This window comes from Salvelinus namaycush, chromosome 14, assembly GCF_016432855.1.
Source record: "Salvelinus namaycush isolate Seneca chromosome 14, SaNama_1.0, whole genome shotgun sequence".
Lineage (NCBI taxonomy): Eukaryota > Metazoa > Chordata > Actinopteri > Salmoniformes > Salmonidae > Salvelinus > Salvelinus namaycush.
This window is the reverse complement of record NC_052320.1, coordinates 11,663,537-11,690,400: the sequence shown is the minus strand read 5'-3', so window position 1 is coordinate 11,690,400 and position 26,864 is coordinate 11,663,537. Positions and strand designations below refer to the sequence as shown.

The 26,864-nt window shown below is 40.8% G+C and overlaps 2 protein-coding genes across 2 annotated transcripts in view; both read right to left on the bottom strand.

Moving 5' to 3' along the window:
• The window catches only part of LOC120058844 (cAMP-dependent protein kinase inhibitor gamma-like), a 47,458-nt gene extending 28,048 nt beyond the window's left edge, over positions 1-19,410 (bottom strand). The window contains exon 1 of the mRNA XM_039007583.1: positions 19,249-19,410. The gene's annotated coding sequence lies outside the window, so the exon portion shown is untranslated. The remainder of the gene's footprint in view (positions 1-19,248) is intronic.
• A 2,838-nt stretch (positions 19,411-22,248) lies between these two features.
• Positions 22,249-26,126, bottom strand: LOC120058843 (alpha-tocopherol transfer protein-like). Its single transcript, XM_039007582.1, has 6 exons — positions 26,085-26,126; positions 25,310-25,595; positions 24,847-25,028; positions 24,212-24,405; positions 23,911-24,021; positions 22,249-23,633 (listed from the first exon to the last, which is right to left on the bottom strand). The coding sequence occupies exons 2-6, from the start codon at positions 25,585-25,587 to the stop codon at positions 23,349-23,351; spliced, it is 1,050 nt and encodes a 349-aa protein (XP_038863510.1). The 5' UTR covers positions 25,588-25,595; positions 26,085-26,126; the 3' UTR covers positions 22,249-23,348.
• Positions 26,127-26,864: the final 738 nt, after the last annotated feature.

Here is a 26,864-nt window from a genome sequence, read left to right as displayed (position 1 = left end):
TACAGCAAGTCCACTGCAGCACCTTCTGCTCCAACCAGTGGTGTTCACCTGCCCAAATTCATCTCTGCAGGCATGAATGTGCCTCAGGGCAAAAAGGGCACAGTAGGGAGACGTCGTTGTGCCCTTTGTCACAGGAAATGCCCCATCACCTGCACCACCTGTTCAGTAAGCCTGTTTTACAGCAGAAAGAGACTGCTATGGGCCATGGCACCAGCAGCACAATATTGTGTAGAGGACTGAGGGTCTTCACAATATTGTAAATAGAAAATGTGTAAATAGTTACCCTTGTTATTTGTTTGTTTATTATTATTATTTTTTTCATTTTCATTTATATATTTTTTGGGGGGGGGGGTGTTAGAATAGCATTTATGTATTTTGTATATAGTTCTTTCCTTCAAAATGTATCACTGTACCAATTCGGCCACTTGGGTACATTTGTGTGGGACACCTGGGTGACTTCATGCTCAATGTCATGTAGCTCGCTCATTTTTGAAGTTATCTGTCTAAAACTTTGCTCAGCTATTGTTGCCATCTTATGTTCTTCGTTCAAATCATCCACAGCATCCTATCTGTATGTTTGGCTGTTCTTGGTAATTTGAAAGATGATGCAGCAACAATAAAAAACAGAAAACGGATGTTTATTTCCTTGTATTTTCTTCGACCAGATCTATTTTGTTATATTCTCCTACATTCAATTCACATTTCCACAAAATTCAGATTGTTTCCTTTCAAATGATACCAAGAATATGCATATCCTTGCTTCCGGGCCTGAGCTACAGGCAGTTAGATTAGGGTATGTCTTTAGGCGGAAATTGAGAAGAAGGGGGGGTACCCCAAAGAAGTTAACAAGAAATTTGTGGAGTGGTTGAAAAACGAGTTTTAATGACTCCAACCTAAGTGTATGTAAACTTCCGACTTCAACTGTATGTATGCCTTTGGAATGCACTGGTATCCAACTGCAAAATAACAAAACACCTGGTAAGGGTGCAGCTTTTTGCAACGCCTGTTAGAGTAAATTCCCTTCCCCATCATGTCTCCCTCATCATCAGACAACTATAACATAATGTTCAAACTGAACGCATCTCTATCACTTAGCAGGGCTGAAACCTTCTAAAATAAAGGAAACAAAAAGTGTCTTAATAGGGCGTTGGGTCACCACGAGCCAGAACAGCTTCAATGCGCCCTGGCATAGATTCTACAAGTATCTACAACTCTATTGGAGGGATACAACACCATTATTCCACAATAAATTCCATAATTTGGTGTTTTGTTGCTGGTGGTGGAAAACGCTGTCTTTGGTGACACTCCAGAATCTCCCGTAAGTGTTTAATTGGTTGAGATCTGGTGACTGAGACACACACGGACACTTTAAAACCCCCTATGCTCCTTTGAGACCCCTCTTTCAAAGTCACTGAGATCTCTTGGGCAACTGGGTATTTTTATACATAACCCTATGGTAATTGCTTAATTAATGATAAGGGAGTAGCTGCCACCCAATCTGGCGACTGGGCGATTATGGGCGAGTGGGTGTGTCGAAAGGAAAGTACTGGGCGTGTGGAAAGGAGTGGGTGTGTCGAAAGGAAGGTACTGGGCGTGTGGAAAGGAGTGGGTGTGTCGAAAGGAAGGTACTGGGCGTGTGGAAAGGAGTGGGTGTGTCGAAAGGAAGGTACTGGGCGTGTGGAAAGGAGTGGGTGTGTCGAGAATACTCTACTCTAGGTTAGGCGGTTTTGATTGAGGTGTGTTTTTTTCTTCTCCATTTCTTACCACGTTACTATAGTACATTGAGCTACTATACCGCGAGAGTTTGGACTTCTGTTTTAAAGCCAAAGGATGAGTCAGTTGTACTTCACTGTTAGTTTTACTCAAATAACTGAAAAGTGTACATGTTCAGTTATAAAACTGACAAGTTAATTTTTTATTAAAAGGTACTGATGATTGGTGTACTGTTACTTCATGCGTTGTATGCATGTGCATACTGTGACTGTCAACCTGTTATTGGATACTAAGTAGCCTCACTCCTTTGCCGGACAGTAGTGCTAGTCAAGAAGGAGCAAAGTAAACGGTGTCTCAGGGTGGTTGCCGTTCATGCCCTCCACATTGAGTAGTAGACTATGTACAACACCTTCTGAAAGTATTCACACCCTTTTACTTGTTCCACATTGTTGTGTTAGTCTGAAATGAAAATGGATTCAATTTAAATTGTGTCACTAGCCTACACACAAAGTGGAACTGGTTTTAGAAATGTTTTAAATTAATAAAAAATGTAAATCTGAAATGTCTTGAGTCAATAAGTATTCAAACCCTTTGTTATGGCAAGCCTAAATAGGTTCAGGAGTCAACATGTTCTAAACAAATCACATAAGTTGTATGGACTAACAATAGTGTTTTACATTATTTGTGAATGACTACCATATCTCTGTACCCCACACATATACAGATAATTGTAAGGTCCCTCAGTCAAGCAGTGAATTTGAAAACACAGATTAAACCACAAAGACCAGGAAGGTTTTCCAATGCCTCGCAAATGGCACCTATTGGTAGAAGGGTAAAAAAAAGAAGACATTGAATATCCCTTTGAGAATGGTGAAGTTATTAATTACACTTTGGATGGTGTATCAATACACTCAGTAACTACAAAGATACAGGTGTCCTTCCCAACGCAGTTGCCCGAAGAGGATGGAAACCGCTCAAGGATTTCACCATGAGGCCAATGGTAACTTTAAAAAACAGTTAGAGTTTAATGGCTGTGATAGGAGAAAACAGAGGATGGATCAACAACATTGTAGTTACTCCACAATACTAACCTAAATGACAGAGTGAAAAGAAGAAAGCCTGTACAGAATACAAATATTCCAAAACATGCATCCTGTTTGCAATAAGGCACTAAAGTAAAACTGCAAAAAAATGGGGCAAAGAAATTAACTTGCCCTGAATACGAAGCGTTACGTTTGGGCAAATTCAACACAACGCATCACCGGGTATCACTCTTCATATTTTCAAGCATGGTGGTGGCTGCATCATCTTATGGGTATGCTCGTCATCGTTAAGGAGTGGGGAGTTTTTCAGGATACATTTTGTTTTTAAACAGAATAGAGCTAAGCATAGACAAAATCCTAGAGGAAAACCTGGTTCAACAGGCACTGGGAGACAAATTCACCTTTCAGCAGGACAATAACCTAAAGCACAAGGCCAAATATACACTGGAGTTGCTTACCAAGATGACATTGAATGTTCCCGACTGACCTAGTTACAGTTTTGACTTAAGACAATTAAAAACAAAATCTATGACAAGACTTGAAAATGGCTGTCTAGTAGGCATGGGCGATATAGCGTTTATACTGTATACTGGGGTATTTCGAAATACCGATGGTATGATGAGGGTGAATGCTACGCCACTGCTTATAAGTATGACTATAAGAAATATCAAGTAAATTATATCCAGCTCAGGGCTCCAGCTATGCATTTGGTTTACTAACTTGCTAGCTAAGTTACTAGATGGATGATGAGACATTCAATCCCCTCCTGGTATGGTACAGAAACAGTATGAACATCTGCATTCCGCCGAACCCTACTGTCTAGCAATGATCAACAACCACCTTGACAGAGCTTGAAGAATGTTAACAAGAATAAAATGTGCAAATATTGTATAATCCAGCTGTGCAAAGCTCTTAGAGACCTTCCCAGAAAGGTGCACAGCTGTAATCACTGCCAAAGGTGAGTATATCTATTGACTCAGAAGTTGAATACTTACGTAATCAAGATAAAACAATATTTTTGTCATACACGTTTTTACAAATGTTAGAAATTTCTTCCACTTTCAAAGTAGTGTGTGTAGATCGTTGGCAAAAAATAATGACAAATCAATTTTAAGTCTTGTAAAACAACAAAATGTGGAAAACCTCTAAAAGTGGGAATACTTCTGAAGGCACTGTACAGTTGAAGTCGGAAGTTTACATACACTTAGGTAGGAGTCATTAAAACTCGTTTTTCAACCACTCCACAAATTTCTTGTTAACAAACTATAGTTTTGGCAAGTCGGTTAGGACATCAACTTTGTGCATGACACAAGTAATTTTTACAACAATTGTTTACAGACAGATTATTTCACTGTATCACAATTCCAGTGGGTCAGAAGTTTACATACACTAAGTTGACTGTGCCTTTAAACAGCTTGGAAAATTCCAGAAATGATGTCATGGCTTTAGAAGCTTCTGATAGGCTAATTAACATAATTTGAGTCAATTGGAAGTGTACCTGTGGGTGTATTTCAAGGCCTACCTTCAAACTCAGTGGCTCTTTGCTTGACATCAGGTGAAAATCAAAAGAAATCAGCCAAGACCTCAGAAAAACAATTGTAGACCTCCATAAGTCTGGATCAACCTTCGGAGCAATTTCCAAATGTCTGAAGGTACCACGTTCATCTGTACAAACAATAGTAAGCAAGTATAAACACCATGGGACCACGCAGCCGTCATACCGCTCAGGAAAGAGACGCATTCTGTCTTGTCTCCTAGAGATGAACGTGCTTTGGTGCAAAAAGTGCAAATCAATCCCAGAACAAAGCAACGGACCTTGTGAAGATGCTGGGAGGAAACAGGTACAAAAGTATCTATATCCACAGTAAAACGGGTCCTATATCGACAGAACCTGAAAGGCTGCTCAGCAAGGAAGAAGACACTGCTCCAAAACCACCATAAAAAAGCCAGAATACGGTTTGCAACTGCACATGGGGACAAAGATCGTACTCTTTGGAGAAATGTCCTCTGGTCTGATGAAACAAAAATAGAACTCTTTGGCCATAATGGCCATCGTTATGTTTGGAGGAAAAAGGGGGAGGTTTGCAAGCCGAAGAACACCATCCCAACCGTGAAGCACGGGGGTGGCAGCATCATGTTGTAGGGGTGCTTTGTTGCAGGAGGGATTGGTGCTCTTCACAAAATAGATGGCATCATGAGGGAGAACAATTGTGTGGATATATTGAAGCAACATCTCAAGACATCAGTCAGAAAGTTAATGCTTGGTCGCAAATGGGTCTTCCAAATGGACAATGACCCCAAGCATACTTCCAAAGTTGTAGCAAAATGGCTTAAGGACAACAAAGTCAAGGTATTGGAGTGGCCATCACAAAGTCCTGGCCTCAATACTATAGAATATTTGTCGGCATAACTGAAAAAGTGTGTGCGAGCAAGGAGGCCTACATCCTGACTCAGTTACACCAGCTCTGTCAGGAGCAATGGGTCAAAATTCACCCAACTTATTGTGGGAAGCTTGTAGAAGGCTACCCGAAACATTTGACCTATATTAAATAAGTTAAAGGAAATGCTACCAAATACTAATTGAGTGTACGTAAACTTCTGACCCACTGGGAATGTGATGAAAGTTTGAAATAAATTATTCTCTCTACTATTATTCTGACATTTCACATTCTTAAAATAAAGTGGTGATCCTAACTGACCTAAGACAGGGAATTTTTACTAGGATTAAATGTCAGGTATTGTGAAAACTGAGTTTAAATGTATTTGGCTAAGCTGTATGTAAACTTCCCACTTCAACTGTATGTATCAAGGCAACATCTAGACGTTATCAATTTTAGTTATTTATTGTGTAGCTGCTATCCTACAAATTGCCAGGTTGGCTGCCACCGCCGACATGACCGTGATACCCAGTATGAAGCACCCTACTGGTCACCGGCTTTGGACTCGTCATGCAGCCACGCAAAACGGTCTTAAGTGGCAACAAATCTGCCCAATAAGCTAAATCACTTTCCATACACCAAATCCTTGACACACCCACACTCCGATCACCATATTGGGCTGCAGCCAACCATACTCAGGAATCACACCTGTGTGGAAGCACCTGCTTTCAATATACTTTGAATCCCTCATTTACTCAAATGTTTCCTTTATTTTTGCCAGTTACTGTACCTGTAGAGATCTACAGTTCAGATGGTTGGCTCTATAGAGGAGTAACAGCATAATTATATTTCTCCTCCTTTCCCTGGGAATTATTGTAGAGATGGCCTCATCCATTTCTGACGCTGGCTTGCCAAGCTGCAATCCCACACAGCTGCATCGTTGCCTCTAACCTTGTGCTCTCCCACAAATCTACCAGGATGTGGATGCAGGGGTCCTGTGATTCAATTTGCTGAGTAGAAAATTAGAAGAGTTGAAGTAAAAGCATAACATTCCCCATTAGTAGCTAGCTTTAAAAATCAGCAGACTTGGGTAATCATTATGGTTTGCAGAGGAGGCTGGTGGGAGGAGCTATAGGAAAACAGGCTAATTGAAATAGCTGGAACGGAATTAATGGAACCGAGTCAAACATGTGGTTTCCAAATATGGTATAAATAATGAAACCAGCTCTGCACTAATTCAGGGTTGGGTAAATTACTTACTAAATTAAATCTGTTAGGATTACTAGTTACCTGTTCAAAATTATAATCAGTAATGTAACTTTTGGATTACCCAAACTCAGTAACTAATCGGATTACCTTCCCCTTAAAGGCCCAGTGCAGTCCAGTGTTTTATAAAGTATATATTTACACACTGAGGAAGGAATACTATGGTGAAATTGTGAAAATTATGATAATGCGATAAGAGCCGTTGGAAAACACTGCCTGAAATTTCAGCCTGTTTTGGTGGAATTGAGTTTTGGCCTGCCTGGTGAATTGGTTAATAGACCAATAAGAATTTCCAAACCTCTGCCAATAACAGCTACTTTTTTTATATTGTTTTACTCAAACCAATCCCAGACAGCCCTAGCAAAATTCTTGTTTGAGAAATTGCGCTTTGCTAAGAAGCTGTTTATTTTTGACCATTTTAATTGAAAACAATCACAGAGTTGTGACGTGACTATCATTAATGTGATGACTGTTATTCATTGAATAATTACCTACTACGTTTAATTATTACGCTATTAAATGTCATGTAACAATTAACTCATTAGGAATTTAGGGCACCACGGGAAAAGTTTATTTAACGAGTTACCGTCTCCAGAATGAACTCAAAACAACAATAAATCCCTAGTGGACAAACAAAATGACACTTGTTACACTAGATGGAGATTTAATCTGGTCCCGTGTGGCTCAGTTGGTAGAGCATGGCGCTTGCAACGCCAGGGTTGTGGGTTCATTTCCCACGGGGGGACCAGGGTTCAATTCCCACGGGGGGACCAGGATGAATATGTATGAACTTTCCAATTTGTAAGTCGCTCTGGATAAGAGCGTCTGCTAAATGACTTAAATGTAAATGTAATTTAAAGAGAGAGCAAGAGAGAAAGACAAGCAACACTTGGATATATTTGTAAACTACGCTTAGTTTATCACTAATACCTTGCCCCGAACTGCCGTTCCTTTGGGTAAGAAGTAATGTAATGATGTATTTACGCGCTGAAGGTCTTCCTGGTGTGTCTCTGTTGGGCCCTCTGATGGCCTTGTCTTTCGTTCTCAGGTTTAAATCTCTGATTGTCCACAAGAGGTCACAATGTCCTTAGTTGTCTGTGTACTTGCACTCGTTCTGGAAGAGTGGTCTCCTGAGGACGGCTAATCAGCCGATGATCCCAGAGTGGTGATGGCAACGATGATTTGAGGAGAATAACTGGATGGTCCTACTTAAATTCACCTTCTTAGATACTCCTACTCAACCGTAGCATTGATTGTTAAGAGGTTCTTTTGTCTTCAATCCCGTGTTGCGTTTTGGGGGTCGCATCTATCTTAGCCCACGCTGCAGCTGTGATCCGTTTTAGTCTGATGTGTTAATTCTTAACTCAAATGCTTTATACCCTCGGGTAAAAAGTGCGCACGCTCTCTGGGTTCCCTGGTGCAGTAAAAAAAAATCGTTATAACATCTTCATGCACCTTTTAATGACATCACAAAATAGACATATTTTCCATATTCCATCTCTCATCATTCCCAATATTCAAATATTGAAATATATTGTTCCAGTGTCCATGGTTTGATGTTGTAGTTTAGGGCGGAAAACTCTTTATAAGACACAAAGACATTCCAGTCACCCAAACTAGGCCCCTAAAGGAATCGTCTGCTGCGTATGGTTTACGATCGACGTGCGGCGTCATAAAACCCCCCACATCCATCACTCTTCCCCCTCTGCGGAAGAGAGAGAGAGCTCTGTAGAGCTGATCCACTGTAACCTGATCTTCTGGATCCTCACAGGAGAGTCATAACAACAGTAAGGTAATTATAACCCAGAAATGATATTGAGATAAAAACAGCTGCATTTGACCTTTAACCTGTTTGGGATAGGGGGCAGCATTTTCACGTTTGGATGAAAAGCATGCCCAGAGTAAACGACCTGCTACTCAGTCCCAGTTGCTAATATATGCATATTATTAGTAGATTTGGATAGAAAACACTATGAAGTTTCTAAAACTGTTTGAATGATGTCTGTGCGTATAACAGAACTCATATGGCAGGTGAAAACCTGAGAAAAATCCAACCAGGAAGTGGGAAATCTGAGGTTTGTAGTTTTTCAACTCTTTGCCTATCGAATATACAGTGTCTATGGGGTCAAATTGCACTTCCTAAGGCTTCCACTAGATGTCAGTCTTTAGAACATTGTTTGATGCTTCTACTGTGGGGGCAAATGAGAGGGGATTGAGTAAGGTCTCTCCCAGAGTGCCATGAGCTGACCATGCGCGTTCACGTGAGAGTTAGCTTGAGTTCCATTGCATTTCTGAAGACAAAAGAATTCTCCGGTTGGAACATTACTGAAGATTTGATAAAAACATCCTAAAGATTGATTCTATACTTCGTTTGACATGTTTCTACGAACTGTAATATTACTTTTTTTTAAACTTTTCGTCTGAACTAAGCGATCGCGCATTGAGCATTTGGATTACTGGGCTAAACGCGCGAACAAAAAGGAGGTATTTGGACAAATTATGGACGTTATCGAACAAATCAAACATTTATTGTGGAACTGGGATTCCTGGGAGTGCATTCTGATGAAGATCATCAAAGTGAATATTTATAATGCTATTTCTGACTTCTGTTGACTCTGCAACATGGCGGGTATATGTTTGGCTTGTTTTGGTCTCTGGGCGCCGTACTCAGATTATTGCATGGTTTGCTTTTTCCGTAAAGCTTTTTTGAAATCTGACAAAGCGGTTGCATTAAGGAAAAGTATATCTATAATTCTGTGCATAATACTTGTATCTTTTATCAAAGTTTATTATGAGTATTTCTGTAAATTGATGTGGCTCTGTGCAAATTCACGGGATGTTTTGGAGGCAAAGCCAAATGTAAACTGAGGTTTTTGGATATAAATATGAACTTGATCGAAAAAAACATACATGTATTGTGTAACATGTTGTCCCGGGAGTGTCATCTGATGAAGAATAATAAAGGTTAGTGATTCATTTTATCTCTATTTCTGCTTTTTGTGACTCCTCTCTTTGGTTGGAAAATGGCTGTATGCTTTCTGTGACTAGTTGCTGACCTAACATAATGATATGTTCTGCTTTCGCCGAAAATGCTTTTTGAAATCGGACAGAGTGGTTGGATTAATGAGAAGTTTATCTTTAAAATGGTGTCTAATACTTGTATGTTTGAGAAATTTTAATTATGAGATTTCTGTTGATTGAATTTGGCGCCCTGCAATTTAATTGGCTGTTGGCGAGGGGTTCCGCTAGGTTCCCAGACAGGTTAAGAGGCATTAGCAGACAAAAAGGATCCATCAAACACATTTGTTGTGTCATCAACGACTTGTGGTCAGACTCGCTCAGGTGGAACAAATATAAACCTTTTTATATGCTGAATTGAATGTCAGAAAACAGAAAGGTATCTGTATTTTTTCACAAATACCCTTTCTGAATTTAAAAGTAATCTAATAAGTAATTTAGTTTTTCAAAAGCATCTGATGACAATATTTTTTCTGGTAACGTAACTAGGGTTGCACATTTTGGTGAATATTCAGAGGTGGAAACTTTCCGTGGGAATTAACGGGAATATATGCAAATTAATACCATTTAAATGTAGATGTTTTTTGCATTGGATATATTTACCATATCAAATGGAGACAGAATCATAAACCTTTTACCTTATCATAAGTAGACAATTGCAAATGATTAAATCCTTCCAATAGAAATAAAAACAATTTAGTTACAAATTGAACTTTAATTAAATGAGTTGACTCTTCACATGGAATGATTTCACTGAACAACAAAAGGGAATATTGAATGATCCATCGCATCTCCTAAAAACGTTTTCAACATACATCTGTAAAATGATAGAAACGAAAGTCTTGAAACTAAAGCTTTGGTTGTCTTTCTCTAAGGCTTCCATGTCTTCTCCCTGGACCTTCTCAATGTCCACCTCTTGAACATCAGACTCTGAGGCCTCATCTTCACTGTCACTTTCCAACCTTGAGGATGGCTCGTTGTCAGGCTCAAAAAGCCAAAAATTTGCCCGGATGGCCACCAATTGCGTGCTTTGGTGTGCGTGTTCCCAAACAAGGACCAGTTGCGCTCTGAGGTGGCTGATGTTGGTGGGATTTGGAGGATGATGGAGTCAACAGGGGAAAGATCCTCAGATCCACAAAGTCCCTTCCACCAGGTGGCTGATGAGATATGTTGGCATGTTTCATCTCCATCCCAAAGCCCTTACTTGGAAGTGTACTTCACCAGACTGCCAAGAACCTTGCCCACCACCATAGGACTTGTTGATCTCTGCACCAGACAGGATGCTCTTACCAGCATACTTGGGGTCCAACATGTACGCTGCGGCGTGGATGGGCTTCAGGCAGAAGTCTTCACGCTTTTTGATGCATTTCAGAACTGCAATTTCCTCTGCTTGGAGCAACAGTGAAGTGGGCAGGGCAGTACAGATTTCTTCTCTTACATCTGCAAGCAGAGTCTGAACATCAGACAGGATGGCATTGTCTCCCTCAATCCGTGCAATGGCTAATGCTATAGCTTTCAGGAGTTTCAGGTTGCTTACCACTCTCTCCCAAAATACATCACCCAGGAGGATACTCTTGATGGGGCTGTCCATATCAGCAGACTGTGATATGGCCATTTCTTGGAGACTCCTTCCCCTCCAGGAGACTGTCAAACATGATGGCAACACCACCCCAACGGGTGTTGCTGGGCAGCTTCAATGTGGTGATCTTATTCTTCTCACTTTTCTCAGTGAGGTAGATTGCTGCTATGCTGCTATATATGATCCTTACCTAACATACCTAACCATTTCCTTGGCTCTCTTGTAGAGGATCCATTGTTTTCAGTGCCATGATGTCCTTGCGGAGCAGATTCAATGCATGAGCAGCACAGCCAATGGGTGTGCTGTGAGGGTAGGACTCCTCCACTTTAGACCAAGCAGCCTTTATGTTCACAGCATTGTCTGTCATCAGTGCAAATACCTTCTGTGGTCCAAGGTCATTGATGACCACCTTCAGCTCATCTGCAATGTAGAGACCAGTGTGTCTGTTGTCCTTTGCGTCTGTGCTCTTGTAGAATACTGGTTGAGGGGTGGAGATGTAGTTAATTATTCCATTCCCACAAACATTCAACCACCCATCAGAGATTATTGCAATACAGTCTGCTTTCTCTATGATTTGCTTGACCTTCACTTGAACTCTGTTGAACTCTGCATCCAGCAAATGAGTAGATAAAGCATGTCTGGTTGGAGGGGTGTATGCTGGGTGAAGAACATTTAGAAATCTCTTCCAATACACATTGCCTGTGAGCATCAGAGGTGAACCAGTTGCAGACACAGCTCGAGCAAGACTTTCATCAGCACATCTCTGACTACGTTCCTCCATCGAGTCAAAAAAACATCTGATTCCAGGAAGACCATGACTACGCTCCTCCATTGAGTCAAAAAAACATCTGATTCCAGGAAGACCATGACTACGTTCCTCCATTGAGTCAAAAAAACTTCTGATTCCAGGAGGACCATGAGCTGTTGCTATCGATAAGGTGTCTGATTCATCATTTTCACCTCGAATAGAAGTAGAGGAACTTTTGTCAGAGGTTGCTTGTTGTGAGCGCTGTGGGAACTTTATGCACTTGGCCAGATGAATCTGCATCCTTGTTGCATTCTTCACATATGATTTGACACAGTATTTGCAAATGCACACAGCTTTTCTTTCTACATTAGCTGCAATGAAATGTCTCCACACATCAGATAGTGCCCGTGGCATTTTCCTGTAAAGATTAGAAAAAAATGAATTAAAAAAACTAATACAATTTCATGTACAGATAAATAGTTAACTAGTTAAAAAATAAAAAATAAATGCATTTATGCCATATAAAATGTATTCACGCCACCCAGTATTGTAATCAAAACTTACCAGAAAGCATGTAGTCCTTGGTTCAGACAGTGTAGTAGTGTGGGATCAACAGCATCTCATTAGTGTGCAAGATCTTGAGAATCAGCTGTACATGTGATGGAAGAATGCACTGTGCATGCAGAGGGTTACAATTCCATTGAATTGGGGATAGTTTAACCAAAATATGCCACAAGACCTAGAATTGCCTTATGTGTATCCCACAAAAAAAGGTTCACCGTTATAAGCTAACTTTTTTGATGAGTTTTAGCAATATTCCCAAAATACCCGGTCTTAACTTCCCATGGAAAATGTACGGAAATTTAACAGATAGTTTCCAACCCTTTGCAACCCTAAAAGTAACTGATTAGTTTGTTTTTTGTAATCAGATTTCATGTAACTGATTACATGCACTTGTTACTCCCCAACCCTGAATGTAGCAAATTAAAATTATGGAGCAATTAAATCTGTGTTGCTAGTTGGTTACCCACACATGTTAATGGGATATTAACGTTGATCATTAACGTTATTCTAAGAGGGACTCAATCATACCCACTTATCCTTCATTCTTTTACATGTCCTTAAATGACTAAGCCCACACTGTTATTTTGCTAAACCAATAAACATCTTGACTTACTAAAAACCCAAAGTGAAGGGTAATATGAAAATCATATGGTGCACGACAAATGAAAGACAAGGAGTTAATTCGGATCAAAACTAATAAAAAATCTATGGTCTATAGATGAGTGTGTGTGTGTGTGTGTGTGTGTGTGTGTGTGTGTGTGTGTGTGTGTGTGTGTGTGTATGTATGCCTGCGTGTCTATAATATAATTGTGCATAAGTACTACTTCTCTTCCTGACAGTCACAAGAAAGAAAGGGTGGTTCCCAGCCAGGGATGGAGCTAAAAAACAAACGTCCTATAGCCTAGTCTAACTACAGAGCATGGAACATGGTTAGAGGTCAGTGGAGTACTGAGTAGGCGACTACTGACAAAAAAACTCAGCCTGCAAATGTGTAAACACATCTCCCATAATTAGAGAGGGAGTAGAAGACTAAAATATAATGCCCATTAATAGTTATGAATGTACACATAAATGCTGGATATTTCTATAGATTGGAGATTGATATAGAGCAACCAATTGCTTTACGCATTTTAGACTGAGGTCTGTGGGCACTATGCTTATAGTTCTGGATCGCTTCTCTCCGTCCAGTAACATATATTGTATTGTGTAAGATAGTCCTGAATACTAGGGATGCACTGACATGACATTTTTGGCCGATACCGATATCCAATATTTAACATTTTAGCGGCCTTTTAAGCATTCTTGTACAGTTAAATAGTTAACACACACACACAGCGGTCTAAGGCACTGCATCTCAGTGCAAGAGGCGTCACTACAGTCCCTGGTTTGAATCCAGGCTGTCTCACATCTGGCCGTGATTGGGAGTCGCATAGGGCGGCGCACAATTGGTCCAGCGCCGTCTGGGTCTGGCAGTCATTGTAAATAAGAATTTGTTCTTAAATTACTTGCCTAGTTAAATAAAGGTCACACACACACAAAAAAGTTATTTTGATGGCATTTACATTTCCCCATTACCAGTAAAACAATCAAAACTTTTTTTTTTTTTTCACTTAATTGCTGTGCTGTTACATTGTTAATTTGTTCAGTCATTTCATTCTCAACCAGGATTTCCTTATACATGTCAAGCAGTGAAGTTTCAGCTGTCTGTCTGTCCATGGCCTCTCTTCCTCGGTACGCACTGTCACTGTGTCCGTTTCCATCTTGTCCAGCTGTGTATGTAACATTTCATGTAAACCCTGTTTCTTGTCTGCGTCAAAGTAGCGACACTGTAAAGAGGCTCAGAGAGAATGCCACGAATCGCTTGTTCACAGCCTCAAGTACTTTTGTAAATTTAACCCCACGGTCTCTATTGGCAGTTTTGTTGAGCAGCCGTTTCAATGCCATGACAGAGGGTATCACATCTGCTGCAGACGCAGTTGATGAGCTTATTTCTTAAGTCAGTTTTTTGAATGGCGCTAAGAGTGTGTTCATGTTGCCAAGTTTCAAACATTCTCAAATGCCACTGAAATGGCAGCAGCGGTATGAGAACCAGCACATTCTTGAGCATGCAATACGGCTTTCCTCCATATGAAATCCTCATCGACCCACTGTGCGGTCAGACTCAGCATGCTCATGTGGCTGACATCGCTGGTCCAAATGTCAGTCGTGAAGCTAATAGCAGTGACGCCCATAACATGTAGCTCATAGATGTATGTTTCAACAATACTGTAACTCCGGTAGGGCAACATCTGAAAAATAGTGTGTACCGGGGCTTGACCAGTCGGCGAAAGCCAACGTCATCCACAACAGAGGACGGTTGATTGTCAAGGGCAATAAATTCCATTATCTTGGCATTAACGGGTTTTGCCTTGGAGTTGTATCGCTGAAATGTTCTTACTTTCAAATGACTGCGCGACTTTAACTAGTTGTTGGAAGTGTGCGCTTAGTATTTTTCTGCTTTTGTTCTGTGTAGCGCTGTATTTTCGTGGCGTCATTACGTCATCTACCTATGTTATATAGGTATGCACGTCAGCTTTGACATCGGTTTTGCATATCGGCGTTAAACTAGATATCGGGCCGATGCCGATGTTGGCATTTTTAGCTAATATCGTCCGATTCTGATATGCTCACCGATATATCTTGCATCCCTACTGAATACTCTTAATTGGCAGCAGGTAGCTGGCCAATGGTCGCTGGTTTGAATCCCCATGCCGACTAGGTGAAAAATCTGTTGATGTGCCCTTGAGCAAGGCACTTAACCCTAATTGCGCCTGTAAGTCGCTCTGGATAAGCGCATCTGCTAAATGACAAATGTAATAGTATGACAACTGTAGAGTCAGTGGCACAACACATCAGTAGGAGTTGGCAAGATAGCCCAACCAGATCTGGGACCAGACACAAAAAGAATGTACTTCCTGAAGGAAGCAAGTGATAACTACAAGATGATAAAACAACCATACACAACTAAACCTTACAACCGGCCCGTATCCCCAACCCAACAAAACATACATTTCTCACTCATCCAGAGTACTGTATTCAATCTTAATTTTTCCATTCCTAATAATGTTATTGGCCACTATCAATACAACAGCAGACATCCATTAGCTAAAGGGAAAGTTGGAGGAAGAGGAGAATGAGGCTGGTAGTGCCACTGCTGCACTGCAGATATACAGTACATGACCTCATTATTGTTGATCCATGAAGCCTTGAAGCTGCAAAATGTAACTTTTTTGGTCTTTTTTCCCCGTCATTTAGTTTGTGTTGTACACCAGCTTCAAACAGCTGAAAATACAATATTTTTGGTTATTGAAAATACAATTCACAGCGGTTTAGATGGTACAATGATTCTATTCTCTACACTTTAGACTTTTGTCACAAACTGAAATTAGGTGAACTATTAGAATTTTAGCAGCCAGGAAATGGCAGAGCGATTTCTGCATAGTGCACCTTTAAATAACTATCTGCATGATAAAAAAAAATGTAAATGTTTTTCGACCCTGGTCCTACAGGTGTGTACAGGCTTATGTGCAAGCTCATATCAACTGATTCAGCTAATGGTATTGTTTGTCAGGTGTTTGTGCTGCCGGGCTTGAACAAAACCCTGAAAATACACATAGTATCCCTACAGGACCATCAGAAACATGTCGAGAGGTTTTTAAACTAGAAACCAAACCGATGAGGACTACCTGAACTCAAATTTTCAATTAAGTTACAGTTTACACTAAAGCAGGTATTCCCAAACTGAGGTACAAGTAGGGTAAGCGCAATGTCTTCGGGGGTACGCCAAATAAAAATGTGATTCATATTTTAAAAATATATATTTTCCAAATGGGGCATTTGGTTGTTTTTTTCCCCTCCCTGAGTAGACTCGTTTCACTGGCAAAAATGTAATTAAGCCATCTAGTGTTCAGCGAAATAACAACAATGTCAAATAACTAACATCCAATCACATGAACCATTACTCTCCGCGGGAAACCTTCACTCTTGCGCAGACATTTAGAAACATGACAATTTGAAAAATAAGCCATGGGAGTTTTTTGAACGAGAATAAAGACGACTTTCGAGTAGTAAGACAAAAGCAACAGATACCATTAATAAGAAGGGGCTAGAAGTGTCTTATATGGTGAGCTACCTAGTGGCTAGGACAGGCAAGCCCCATACTATTGTGGAGGACTTAATTCTTCCTGCTGCTGCAGATATGGCTGGGACAATGCTGGGGGAAAAGGCCAAAAAAACTATACAGACAATGCCTTCCTCAAACAACACTGTCCCACAACGCATCAGTGACATGGCAGGAGATGTTTTGAAACAATTACTGCTTCGCATACAAGCCAGTGAATTCTATGCGTTACAGCTGGATGAGTCAACAGACGTGGCGGGCCTGGCAAGGCTCCTGGTATATGTCTGTTACGTTTATGGGGGGGGGTCAATTAAGGAAGACATCCTCTTCTGCAAACCACTGGAATCCAGGACAACAGGAGAGGATAAAGTACTGGACGGACAGCTTTGTGACATCAAAAAGACTTGATGTGTTAAGATGTGTTGGTATCTGTACTGATGGCGCAAAAGCCATGGCAGGGAGACATAGTGGAGTGGTAATGTGCCTGCAGGCAGTTGCTCCCGACGCCACTTGGGTACACTGCAGCATCCACTGAGAGGCTATTGCTGCCAAGCGAATGCCTGACAGCTTGAGATGTTTTAGATACTACAGTGAAAATGGTTAACTTTGTTAAAGCAAGGCCCCTGAACTCTCGTGTAACTTCTGCATTATGCAATAACATGGGCAGCGACCATGTAACGCTTTGACGCTGGTTATCAAGGGGGAAATTATTGACACGTTTGCGGGACAAACTTGAGGCTATGATTAAGAAGTTGGAGCTCTTTCCTGCCTGTATTAACAAGGACAACACACAGGTCTTTCCATCGTTCTATGATTTTGTGTGTGCAAATGAACTCAAGCTTACGGACAATGTCAAATGTGATATAGCGAAGCACCTGAGTGAGCTGGGTGCACAATTGCGCAGGTACTTTCCCGAAACGGACGGAACAAACAACTGGATTTGTTATCCCTTTCATGCCCTGCCTCCAGTCCACTTACCGATATCTGAACAAGAGAGCCTCATCTAAATTGCAACAAGCGGTTCTGTGAATATTTTATTTAATCAGAAGCCACTGCCAGATTTCTGGATTGGCCTGCGCTCAGAGTATCCTGCCTTGGCAAATTGCACTGTTAAGACACTGATGCCCTTTGCAACCACGTACCTATGTGAGAGTGGATTCTCGGCCCTCACTAGCATGAAAACTAAATACAGGCACAGACTGTGTGTGGAAATGACTTAAGACTCTCTCCAATACAGCCCAACATTGCGGAGTTATGTGCATCCTTTCTAGCACACCATTCTCATTAACCTCTGGTGAGTTATTCACAATTTTCAATTAACAAATAAGGTTTTACATGTAAGATGGTAAAATAAAGAGCAAAATTGATTATTATTAGTGCCCTGGTCCTCTAAGATCTCTTTGTCACTTCCCACGAGCCGGGTTGTGACACAAACTCACACTCATTCTTATGTTTAATAAATGTATCGTATAGTGTGTGTGTGTGGCAGGCTTACAATGATGGCAATAAACAACATTTGAGAGTGCGCTGACCCTGGTGAGTTGGTACACATGTAACAGTATAACTTTAGTACGTCCCCTCGCCCTGACCCAGGCGCGAACCAGGGACCCTCTGCACACATCAACAACAGTCACCCACGAAGCGTCGTTACCCATCGCTCCACAAAAGCCGCGGCCCTTGCAGAGCAAGGGGCACACTACATCTAGGTTTCAGAGCAAGTGACGTAACTGATTGAAACGCTACTAGCGCGTACCCGCTAACTAGCTAGCCATTTCACATCCGTTACACACAGCTGAAGGTTGAATGTTTGAAGGGGGTACAGGACTATAAAAAGTTGGGGGAACAACTGCTATAGACTACACACTGCCCCCCCCCACACACACACACACACACACACACACACACACACACACACACACACACACATTGTAGGGGTAGTACTGCAGGCACGTCATGTTTCTGATTTAACCAAACTGGAAGACCAGGTGTGATAAATTGAGTCAATCACTGAACTGATAAATTAGCTCAGTAGGTCTGGCACCTAATTGGGGGAAAAAAATCCATCCAGTAGTCCGGGAACACCTACTCTACAGGATCAATAGGCACCATCTCCATCATTTACACCAGGGGTGTCAAACTCATTCCATACTGGGCCTACTGTCTGAAGGTTTTTGGTTTCTCCTTTCAATTAAGACCTAGACAACCAGGTGAGGGGAGGGGAGGGGTCTTTAATTACTGACCTTCATCAATTAAGTTAGAGGGTATTTGTTGAAATCCCTCTGTCAAGACCATTGTAAAAGGCATAAGAAAATGTGATAAAAAAAAGAAATTAAGTTAGACTATTTGGTTATTTCACAAGATCAGTTTTTGTTCTGATAAGTGAAATAATTAGCAGTAAACTGCTGAACTTGTCTAGGGCTATCTGTTGATACGCAAAACTGAAAGAGGTTGAATAAAAACGTGGAAGATAATGTTAAAATATTGGAGTTGCCCAATTTGTCCCAATTTCACATTCAAAATCGCCCAGAATAGAGAATAGGCAGTAGCCTATATTCCACCAGACGAGACCACCTACATTGTTCAAGTATAGATAGGCATTCCACTGAGCAAAGAACAAAATAAAACGTCCCTCAAGTGCCTAATGTTGGCAAGTTTGACGAACACACGACCTGCATCAATCAGAGCAAATTCCTCGTAACCAAATGTGCATCCGCCGAGGTTGCGCGGCAACAGTCATTTTCACATATTGTTATAGTGTAACAAAAAGACAAATGACTAACCTTGATTCGATAGCCTTAATTATCCACTTGATACAATCGGATCAAACACCAATTCAGTTTCCGGGCCCTTTTGCAACACGTAATGTAAATCTTATAGCGATGAAGTCTCATAAAGCAGTAATGTTTATCTGGCAACCTCCCGAAACAATGAGGGAAGGGTAGGTCTTCAAACAGCTGTTTCCAAAATGGAGTTAGCCATCCCACAGCCAATCAGACATCGTCTTGTGATCCAGGCTCACATTTCACTCGGGCTGAAACGTGAAACCCTTCATAACTTAAAATATGAAAACGAATAGAATGTGACAAAATTAAGCTTTCGACTAGGCCTAATTCTTAAGTCGCATATGGCCTAAACGGCAGCCTACTAGGCAATCTGGGAATTGACTAAAATAGATAGTGTTCTGTTCTATAATTCTGTTCTATTCTACCCAATGAAACCATCCTCTGTACTGGACATGTAGGCCTGTGGTTTTGCAAAACACACATCTGAATTTGAAATGTGTTTATTCATCTACTGATCAATGCAGGCCTACTCTGAAATATGAAGAGACTGCAGACATGCTTTGACATCTTAGAAAAAGAAATTGATTAGCTAATTACAATATAACATTGTGGAATGTAACTTAATGACAAAATATATTTTTAAAAACAATTTGGCCTTTCATAAAATAATGAATAAAATATGAACTCATGAGTATACAACACATTATGAACACCTGTTTCCATGACATTGAATGACCAGGTGAAAGCTATGATCCCTTATTGATGTCACTTGTTAAATCCACTTCAATCAGTGTAGATGAAGGGAAGGAGACAGGTTAAAGAAGGATTTGCGCAACTCAATATTAGGAAGGTGTTCCTAATGTTTGGTATACTCTGTGTATATTGAGTGAGTTCATCTGCAAAATATAACCTAACCTCTAAATGGTCCATGGTAATAATAAAATATTTGGCACAATGACATAGCTCCAGTGTTGCTGGGTGGGTATCCCCATAGCTGGCTTCTGTACCCTGGGTTCAGATTGTAACTGGTAAAACAGAACATTATGGACCAGTTTCCAGATCACAGCATAGGCAATTTCAATGGCGAATTTCCATTGAACATGCTTTTTAGTCTAGGACTAGGGTTAATCTGTGTCCAGGAAACCTGCCCTAAGTGTTGTTAATGCAAAGAAAACACAAAGCAGCTATATCTATCTGTAACGTTACATAACAAAATAATTGTCTGTGGATTCAAACTTGTCTAGAACAATGCATAAACAAGGCCATTTCATCTACATACTAGCTATTAAATGTCAAAAATGTTAATGTTAATTTGAGCTATGTTAACGTTAATATGTAATACTGTAGTTAGTACTATTTTTTTTTTTTTTATGTTTATATCATACAACTATCCACGATTTACAATGCTAGTGGGGGAAATCAAATCAGGATGAGTGACAACTGATCAGGACTAGTTAAATTAGTATTTATATGAACAAATGTGCATCAATATTGCTTTGGTGTCACACTGTCATGTAGGTTTACTGTCATGTAGGTACACTACCGTTCAGAAGTTTTGGGTCACTTAGAAATGTCCTTGTTTTTGAAAGGCAATTTTTTTTGTCAATTAAAATAACATCAAATTGATCAGAAATACAGTGTAGACATTGTTATTGTTGTAAATGACTATTTTAACTGGAAATGGCTGATTTTTAATGGAATATCTTCATAGGTGTACAGAGGCCCATTATCAGCAACCATCACTCCTGTACCAATGGCACATTGTGTAAGCTAATCCAAGTTAATCATTTTAAAAAGCTAATTGATCATTAGCAAACCATTTTTCAATTATGTTAGCACAGCTGAAAACTGTTGTTCTGATTAAAGAAGCAATACAACTGGCTGCCTTTAGACTGGTTGAGTATCTGGAGCATCAGCATTTGTGGGTTCAATTACAGGCTCAAAATGGCCAGTAACGAAGACTTTATTCTGAAACTCGTCAGTCTATTCTTGTTCTAAGAAATGAAGGCTATTCCATGCAAGAAATTGCCCAGAAACTGAAGACCTCGTACAACGCTGTGTACAACTCCATTCACAGAACAGCGCAAACTGGCTCTAACCAGAATAGAAAGAGTGGGAGGCCCCGGTGCACAACTGAGCAAGAGGACAAGTACAATAGTGTCTAGTTTGAGAAGCAGACACGTCACAAGTCCTCAACTGGCAGCTTCATTAAATAGTACCCGCAAAACAGCGGTCTCAACGCCAACAGTGAAGAGGCGACTCCGGGATGCTGGTCTTCTAGGCAGAGTTGCAAAGAAAAAGCCATATCTCAGACTGGCCAAAGAAAAGATGGGGAAAAGAACACACACACACTGGACAGAAGAACTCTGCCTAGAAGGCCAGCATCCTGGAGTCACCTCTTCACTGTTGACGTTGAGACTGGTGTTTTACGGGTACTATTTAATGAACTTTCTCAAACTAGAAACTCTAATGTACTTGTCCTCTTGCTCAGTTGTGCACCGGGGCCTCCCACTCTTTCTATTCTGGTTAGAGCCAGTTTGCGCTCTTCTGTGAGTAGTACACCGCATTGTACGAGATCTTCAGTTTCTTGACAATTTCTCGCATGTAATAGCCTTAATTTCTTAGAACAAGAATAGACTGACGAGTTTCAGAATAAAGTCTTCGTTACTGGCCATTTTGAGCCTGTAATTGAACCCACAAATGCTGATGCTCCAGATACTCAACCAGTCTAAAGGCCAGTTTTATTGCTTCTTTAATCAGAACAGTTTTCAGCTGTGCTAACATAATTGCAAAAGGGTTTTCTAAAGATCAATTAGCCTTTTAAAATGATAAACTTGGATTAGCTAACACAACGTGCCATTAGAACACAGGAGTGATGGTTGCTGATAATGGGCCTCTGTACACCTATGTAGATATTCCTTTTTTTATCTGCCGTTTCCAGCTACAATAGTCATTTACAACACTGTCTACACTGTATTTCTGATCAATTTGATATTATTTTAATGGACAAAAAGTGTTTTTCTTTCAAAAACATTTCAAATGACCTCAAACTTTTGAACGGTAGTGTAGGTACACTGCCATGTAGGTACACTGTAGGCTTCGGCGCTCAGTAACGCAGACATTACAGGTCTTGAGTGGTTCAGGAAGAGCGTGGTGCCAGCAACGGCAAGTTCATGGGTTTCAATTCCTGCAGGAATTACATATACATGCTACAATTGTACGCTATCCACTCACTGCACTGTACGTTGCTTTGGATAAAAGTGGCATACTTGTATGATTACATACAAATTAAACCCCATTCATAACCCCTTGCATATCTATCATTATCAAAAATAGATTAAGGCAAAGTATGTGTCCTGTAACTACATGGTGTTTGAATATCACCATGCAGATGAAGAGCCTCAGTACGTGTATTCTGTAACTACATAGTGTTGAATACCACCATGCAGATGAAGAGCCTCAGTACGTGTATTCTGAGAAATTAAGGAGAAAGTGGAAGTGAGTGGCATTTCAAATGGGCACAGTTGAACGTCTTCCTCTATAGGAAATAAATCTTACAATGGAAATCAGAGCCGTTTTAAAACCAAGAGGCACAAACTACTAAATAAGTAAACATGCATTAGCAGCTCCTGTAACGCTTCCTTACCAGAACCTAAAGCTGCCTTATGCTTGGCCATGTGGAGTGTAGTAGGCCCCATATTCATTTTGATCTCAAAGGTAAAAACTGATGCTATATCAGCACTCCTACTCTGAGACACTTTTTGAATATGGGCCCAGACATCTCTTTAGCTCTTCCTGTAGTGATTTCTACTAAATAACTGTTTCTGCGTTTATACAGGCAGCCTTATTCTGATTGGTCAAAAGACCAATTAGTGAAAAACAATCAGATCAAAAAAATATCTGATGTGATTGGTCAAAATAACAATTAGTGGAAAAAATAAACAGTGGTGTCCTCAGTCTGGTCCCAGATCTAGTTTTCTGTTTTACCAACTATGGTCAATGTCACATCAATGACCATAGGCGTTGGCAAGACAGCACAAACACATCTGGGACCAGGCTAGTGTCTTCATAGTAGCGAGAGGTGGTGGTGGTCATTATCAGTAACAGTAGTAGAGCTGAGACCGTAGCCCCCTGAAGGTGTCGTCATCCCTGGCACCACCACCAGGCTGCTCCCCTTCAAACAGCATGGAGTCTGGGAGGACTACGCCCTCTAGAGGATCTGGCTGGCAGAACTCCACTATAAACTCCTCCTCAGAGTCCAGTAATGTCTTTGACCAGGCTGACATGTCAAGGTGTATGGCCACACCACCATACTCCTCTGGCAGGACGGATCGAGGAATGTTGCGGTGCAGAGAGCGCAGGTCTGACCCGTGGAGAACGTACTGTATGAAAAAATAAGGGAATTATGTTAGGCTGATGTCACCCAATCACAAAGGAGCCTACAGTACTTCAAGAGGGCCTCTGCCCATGTTCATTTGATTAGGTTTATTCATAATGGCTTTAAAACACTTTGGAAATCACTGAAATCATATCACGACTGTTATACGAGATAAATGTAATCTGAATGCAGTGATCAAATTAGCAGGTTACCATGTACAGAAAAAGGAGGATTTGAAGAAAGACTCCATATTATGTAAAAGACAAAGAAATGAAACTCACCCTCTCTGCCATCTTCTCCTTCAGAAAAGGCTTAATTATTGCAAAGATCCCTTTGAAAATCCGGGGCTCATTTATGATGTTAACAGCCTTGATTCTTATTGGGAAGCTATCCTGAAATCCAACATTAAAATGTCTGTTATTGACAGAAGACACAAGCCACATCGAGGGTGTTATGTTTTCAACAAAACATATTTGATAAGATACATATTCTAGATAGATCTGTGTATTTTGATCATGCTGTCATGGGTGACATTATCAAAACTTAAATAACAGAACAATAACAAGGTCTTTGATGGCTTACCTGAAGGATGCTGACAACCTTCTTGGCCAGGAATGGGCCCGGATTGGATGCCTGGGACAAGCCCACCCCAGTGTAGTCTGCTAAGATGACGATCCCATTCACCTGAGTCTCCTCTGGCTGAATCAGCTTCTCCAGAGTCAGGTAAATGGCCCGGATGTTGTCCTCAAATGGATAATCATTTGCTTTCCATTTTCCTGTTGTAAAATAATGTATATTTAGTAACTCTGAAAAAGGCCAAGCATAGGACAATCTGAATCCGTTTTATCAAGGCTATTATCGGAAATGTTTTCAAGATAAAAAAAATTATATTATAGATGTTTATGGGCAGCTATTAGCACCTATGTCATGCATTATAGTGCATTATACATAGGTCATAGGGATAGTAAGTAAATGCACTTACAATGCAGGTTTGGGTAAAGCAGACAACCAATTCCCATCTTGTATGAATTAATAAAGTATTCTATTCTTCTATGAACAGGGTGTTCATATAATGTATTATTATATTCTTCTACGAAGACAGTGTTCATATAAAGTATTTCCAAATAAAGATGAAAAAATGAGTTAGAGCGCTTCTAGGACATAAAACCCTTCTAGGACATAAAACGACAGTAGATAGTGTGAGCTAACACACTGACCAGGTCTGAGACAGAGGATGTAGCATCCATTATGGTCTGGATGGGGCAGAACAGTCAGGAAGCCCAGGTCTAACACATGTTTGACTGTGGAGGGCTTCAGGTCCTGGAAGACCTCGGGCCAGGCCCGCCGGCTGGTGTGGTAGTTGAGGAGCAGCTGCATGGCACGGTCATAGTCAAACTTCCTGGTTGATGGACAAGGAGACGGGACAGGTCATCATTATGTAAGCTTCAAGATAGAACATCTTCAATAAGATGACACCAGGGCCCTTATTCATAAAGTGTCTTAGAGTATAAGTGCTGATATAGGATCAGCTTTGCCATTCCAATCATAATAATATGATTATATGGACAGGGGGGACCTGATCCTAGATCAGACCTCCTACTGTGAGACGCTTAAGGCCAGTTTCCTGGATCATTTTACAGAGAGCATTATGGGTAGTTACTGTAGTGCATCATGCTTTACCTGGCCCGTAGGAAGCGCAGGAGAAAGGCATCGTCCAGCCTGGTCCGGAGGTTAGGCTGCTCCTTCAGCACCATGTCCCTCAGGGCCTGCGCGTCTCTCAGCCTCCACTCTGGCTTCTCCTGTAGCTCCTCCCGGGCCTTGGCCACCAGCTCAGGAGTCAGAGTACAGGAGTAGACGGGCGGGGGAGGGCCAGGGAACCAGTGACCAGCTGCTGGTTGTTCCAGAGAAGGAGACCCAAGATCAATGTGCCTCATGGGCTCACTTTCTTCAGACATCATTTTGGCCACTAAAATTTGTATGAATACCACATAAATGTCGGGATTAAACAACACAGCAGAAATATTCCTGGTACAAAAAAAATGGATTGGAGAGCATCACAAGACCGTAGGACTTGCGAAATACCACAATTACCACTAGACATCGCTGAGGTCATCAGCAATTAGTCATACACTGTAGCCACACAATTGAGTGTATTCTCTAGTCTAGCAGACAGCAACAGCAGTGACCTAAACAAAATACATATCTTGAAAACATTGCCTTGTAAACATTTATGTATTTCTCATAATTTCTGATTTTGACAGCGCTGCACTCGTGAAGTTGAGGCTAGCTGCACGCCACTGCGGCTTCAGAATACCAACCGGAATGCCAATGGAATTAGTATTTCCAGGGTCGATTTTTTTTGGTAATATATCATAATTCCATGTCGATTTTCTGAACGTTTTATCAAGACAAATGCTTGCTTAATCATAACAGAAGCTGTTAACAACAAACCAACCTGCCTGGAGCAATCCGCGGACAGTTCCGGGTCCTGCGACATTTCTTCTCTCGTTGGAGAGTGTGATGAGCTGCGTCACTCTTCTTCTTCTTCTGTGGTATATTGGGGATTGCAGAATTTAATGTGCATCCCGCCTTCAACTGTGCAGGATGGAAACAGGACTCCCCCAAAAACGGACTCCCCCAAATATTTTTTAATAACGACCAAACTACCACATTTTATTTTTTACCAAATCAAACAACCTTAATGTTAAAATAAATCTACACATCTGATCCTTACACAGGCTGAAGGGGAGACTAGGCTGCAGGACTTGCTACATTGTAACAACAAATCATCATCAAAACTCACTTCATTGTATTTAGATGGTGATTTTGGTAGCCTACTACTGTAATGAATCTCTTGGTTTGTCTTTTGTGTGAGATATCCACAGCTAAATATGCTATTAGGAATTGTGTTGGCTTTAGTTTTATTTATTTTCAATTAAGCATTCATGCATTTATGCGTATTAAATACAAATATAATTTATGATACACTTGATATTTCATCCTCGTCAGCCTAAAACTGTTAACCTAGGCCTACTATAATGTAAAGTTAAATCCAGGTTTTATACGCACATTGTATCCAATAGATGGTGCAATTGTACCACAGACTTCAGATGATAGGTTTACACCCTACACCAGGGATAGGCAACTTGGCCTACACCCCTAGTGTAGGGATTAGGCCTATCATTCACTTTTCATCGGAGTGGATTGGTCCCCGTTGCTGACAGGTGTATAAAAT

What these genes read in the sequence shown, in the direction of transcription:
- LOC120058843 (XM_039007582.1), bottom strand. Translation starts at nt 25,587, where the DNA reads ATGATGTCTGAAGAAAGTGAGCCCATGAGGCACATTGATCTTGGGTCT. An exon ending in CTGCGCTTCCTACGGGCCAG is followed by an intron (nt 25,029 to 25,309) that starts GTAAAGCATGAT and finishes TCCATCAACCAG; the next exon opens with GAAGTTTGACTATGACCGTG. An exon ending in AGGAGAAGATGGCAGAGAGG is followed by an intron (nt 23,634 to 23,910) that starts GTGAGTTTCATT and finishes TTTTTCATACAG; the next exon opens with TACGTTCTCCACGGGTCAGA.